General features: G+C 55.8%; 1 protein-coding gene across 2 annotated transcripts in view; it reads right to left on the minus strand.

Annotated features, from left to right (window-relative positions):
- HNRNPL (heterogeneous nuclear ribonucleoprotein L) overlaps positions 1–3311 on the minus strand; it is a 5250-nt gene extending 1939 nt beyond the window's left edge. For both annotated transcript variants that reach the window (XM_021379064.1, XM_021379063.1), the window contains exons 1-5: positions 3179–3311; positions 2868–3105; positions 2590–2675; positions 2270–2366; positions 2110–2182 (exon numbers count right to left, since the gene is read on the minus strand). In XM_021379064.1, coding sequence (XP_021234739.1) covers positions 2110–2182; positions 2270–2366; positions 2590–2675; positions 2868–3092 — 481 coding nt within the window. In that variant the 5' untranslated portion in view covers positions 3093–3105; positions 3179–3311. The remainder of the gene's footprint in view (positions 1–2109; positions 2183–2269; positions 2367–2589; positions 2676–2867; positions 3106–3178) is intronic.

Here is a 3384-nt window from a genome sequence, read left to right on the forward strand (position 1 = left end):
CCCTCAGGACCGTGCTTGTCCCCATGGCACCAGGAGAGGAGCGCCTGCCGCGCGCCCCCCCAGCTCCGGGACGCCGCTGGGTTCTCTACAGAGCCATAAAACAGTTAATTATTAACATACAGAACCAAAAATAAATAAATAAACAAATAAATCAATAAATCAATTAAAAAAAAAAAAAAATCAAAATCAAGTGGCAAGACATCTCCCCGCCCTGACAAAGGGAGCGGGAGCGAGGCTGATACAGGCAGCAAAGCAACAGCAGTCGGGTTAACACCCATCACAGACACGGCATCACCACGCTCATGGCACCGAACAGTTGCTCTTCTCGTCCCCTTCCGCGACCGTGATCCGTACAGGTTTATTCCATGACAAAGATCGAAAAGGGCTACTTACAGCGGGAGTACAAAGTACAATGTCCATTGTCATATAAAAATTCTGTATTTCTCTTACCATTGGACGCTTCAAGAGTGAGTTAGCACAGTTCTGAAAGATGGCGTCCCATCAAACATACACTGCGACCCTGCATCACATGGTTTCAGAGTCATAAACACAGGTCAAAGGCACAAAACCGCTACAATCTTTCTTTAAAAAAAAAAAAAAAAAAAAAAAAAAAATTTTTTTTTTTTTAAAAAAAAAAAAAAAAAGGTCTCACAGATGTGCTGTCCTCAAGAGGTACCAACAGAGGACATAAAGGTGTGATAAATGAGAGTGTTCCTCCGTGTTTCACTCCTGAACTTGTGTTGTGCTGTAACAGAATGGTGCTTCTGGCTCTGTGTAGCTCTTTCCCGTGTGCGTGTCTCCTCTGTAATGGAAATGTGTCTCGGCCCAAGCGGCCCCGAGCGCCCCAGCTACGGCCTCTTAGGGATCTGTGTGCCCTTGGGGTGGTTTGGTTTTGCTCTCCGCTTGGCGCTGATAATGGTGGCAGTTGAGGACTGCAGGAGAAACTGTGTGAGCAAAGAACTGCCCTCCCAAACCAAACCGTGCTGACAGCAATCCTAAGGCTGGAGGGCCTCAGCTCTACTCCGTTCTCCGTAAGAGCGCTGCTGGGCTCGTGGTGAGGACCCTCTGGGCTGTGTTTTCTAGTTCTGTGGATTCACTCTGGTTTGGTTTAAGTAAAGGTAGTGTCTGCTGTGGCATGCTGCGCCTCTTTCTCTCTGTGCTGTAGAGTCCTTGGGCCACGGTGTGGTGTTCTTGATGTAATGAGCTCAAGCTGCTGCTTGTTTCTGGATGCTGCGTGTTTTCTCCAGTGAGGTTTTTTTTTTTTTTTTCTACACTGTGTGGTGGTGTGAGGAATGTGCAGAGGCAGGTCACGGCCCATTCGGGACTTCCGCCGCAGAACGGTCCCCGGGGTTATGTGCTTGGAGCTGGGAAAGGCCACGTTACTGCACCCCCTCCCCGTTCCCAGCCGCCTGCCAGGCGAGCCCGGATGCATCTCAATAATGCACGGCCCTGCGACCGCTCTGCACATCTTCTACGTATGTACCTTGGAGGAGGGCTCTGCCCGTGCTTTGGGGATGTCATGTAATGCCATTGCTCGCTTCGGCACTTTCAGTGCTTAAAAACCCGAGGGGGGGGGGGGGGGGGGGGGGGGGGGGGGGGGGGGGAGGAGTCGGCGCTAAAGACCCCCCAAACCCGCCGTTAAATCTCTTCCCCTCCGGTTGCAGGCACGCAGCAGCCGCCCCTCTGCTCAGGGACGGAGGGGGATGCGGCCCCGGTTCGGTAAAATCCCGAGGACGAGGCGCTGGGGCGGGCGGGCTGTCCGCGGGACAAAGCAATGGCACTTTTTTCCCCAAACCAACAGAGGCTCCTCGAGGAAAAAAAAAAAAAAGCTCAAAACCCCCGAAATCGAAACTGACTGTGCAGAGACTTCCCTTGCTCGCAGGGCCGCGCGCCGACGCTTCCCGACAAGCGAGACGCAGGACGAGCCTGGACAGAAGCCCCGGCGCTCGCGGCCGGGTTTTCGGCTCAACTCTCCCCTCGCCACCGGCCCTACACCAGCTCTGGGTGGAGGCACGGGCAGGCAAATGGCATTACATTAACGTGAGCGCTGTGAGTGCTGTACCCGACGGCAGCGCTGCGCGTAGGCGCAAAGCACTTCAGGGAGATTACCTTGTCCGCTGAGGTTGGGGTTGGTGTAGTCCCAGGTGTCCTGGTCGTTCTTGAAAACGTTCAGGCGCGTGGGCTGCAGGCAGACAGACAGACAGACAGGCAGAGGAATGAGCGCCGGCAGCAGCGCGCCGTGGGGCTGGTGTGCCGCCCGGCCGCTCACCTTGGCGTATTCAATCTTCAGCGTGCAGCACCCAGAGTAGATGTCGGCCCCGTTAAGGGACGCTTTGGCTCGCTGCGCGCTCTGCACCGAGTCAAACGTTCACAGCGTTAAGGAACCTCGGGGAACAAAGAGCGCTTGAAAGCAGTTTTTTTTTTTACGTGTGGGAACAGAACCCGACCGTGGACAGACCCAGAAAACACCTAAAATGGAAGAGATGTGCAAACCAAGGCCACGCAGCCACAGCGCTCTCTTTGAAGCAGTTCTGAGCAACCCCACAACAGCAGAACAGAATGGAGATGCTCTGAGGCACCAAAGGATATTCCACCATGGCCTGGACGCCGTTCTTCCTGAAGATAACAATCCTCTGCACGGGCCCACAGGGGTTGCAGATGGTGTAGAGCACGTCCTGAAAGAAAACAAAAAGGAGGGATCCGCATGAGCTACGGCAACTGCCTCCAGAACCGCACAACGATGCACCCAAGTGGGAAAAACCCCGCAAGCTACACAAGCACGGGGCCCAAGAACAGGAAGAGCAGACTTAAGACCTCCGCCAGGCTCTAAAGCAGCTTACTGAGATGCCTCAGAGCCCCCCACTCACCGTCGTGATAGAGTAGATGGGGTTGAGAATGGTGAAGAGCAAAACGTTGTTGACGCCGCGGGAGTCGTCGCTGTCCCCGGGGCGGGAGATCTTCTGGCTGGTGGAGTAGTTGACGAAGGCGGGGTGCCCGGCGATGTAGATCTGGTTGTCGGCTGCATAGTTGACAGCGTTGCAGGCACCGAGGATGTCCTCAAACTCCACCAGGGCCTGCCGCTTCTTGGGCATCACCACCACGTAACTGAAAGAAGGGAGACGGAGCTCAGGGCGCGCCGGGTGCGGGACGAGAACCGTCCCCCGGGGGATGCGCTCACCTGATGGGGCCGAACTCCTGCAGGGCCTCCACCAGGTCGGCCTCCACCACGCCGTCAATCAGCCCCCGGATGTGGACCACGGGGGACGCGGGGGTCTTGTGGGGATCATCGTAGTTCTCCTGGGCAGAGAGGACAGGGAAATGCCGGGTCAGAACGCCGCCCTCAGAGCCCCCAAAACCACACGGCGAGCAGGGCTGCGGGGAAAC

Source organism: Numida meleagris, chromosome 31, assembly GCF_002078875.1.
Source record: "Numida meleagris isolate 19003 breed g44 Domestic line chromosome 31, NumMel1.0, whole genome shotgun sequence".
Taxonomy (NCBI): Eukaryota; Metazoa; Chordata; class Aves; order Galliformes; family Numididae; genus Numida; species Numida meleagris.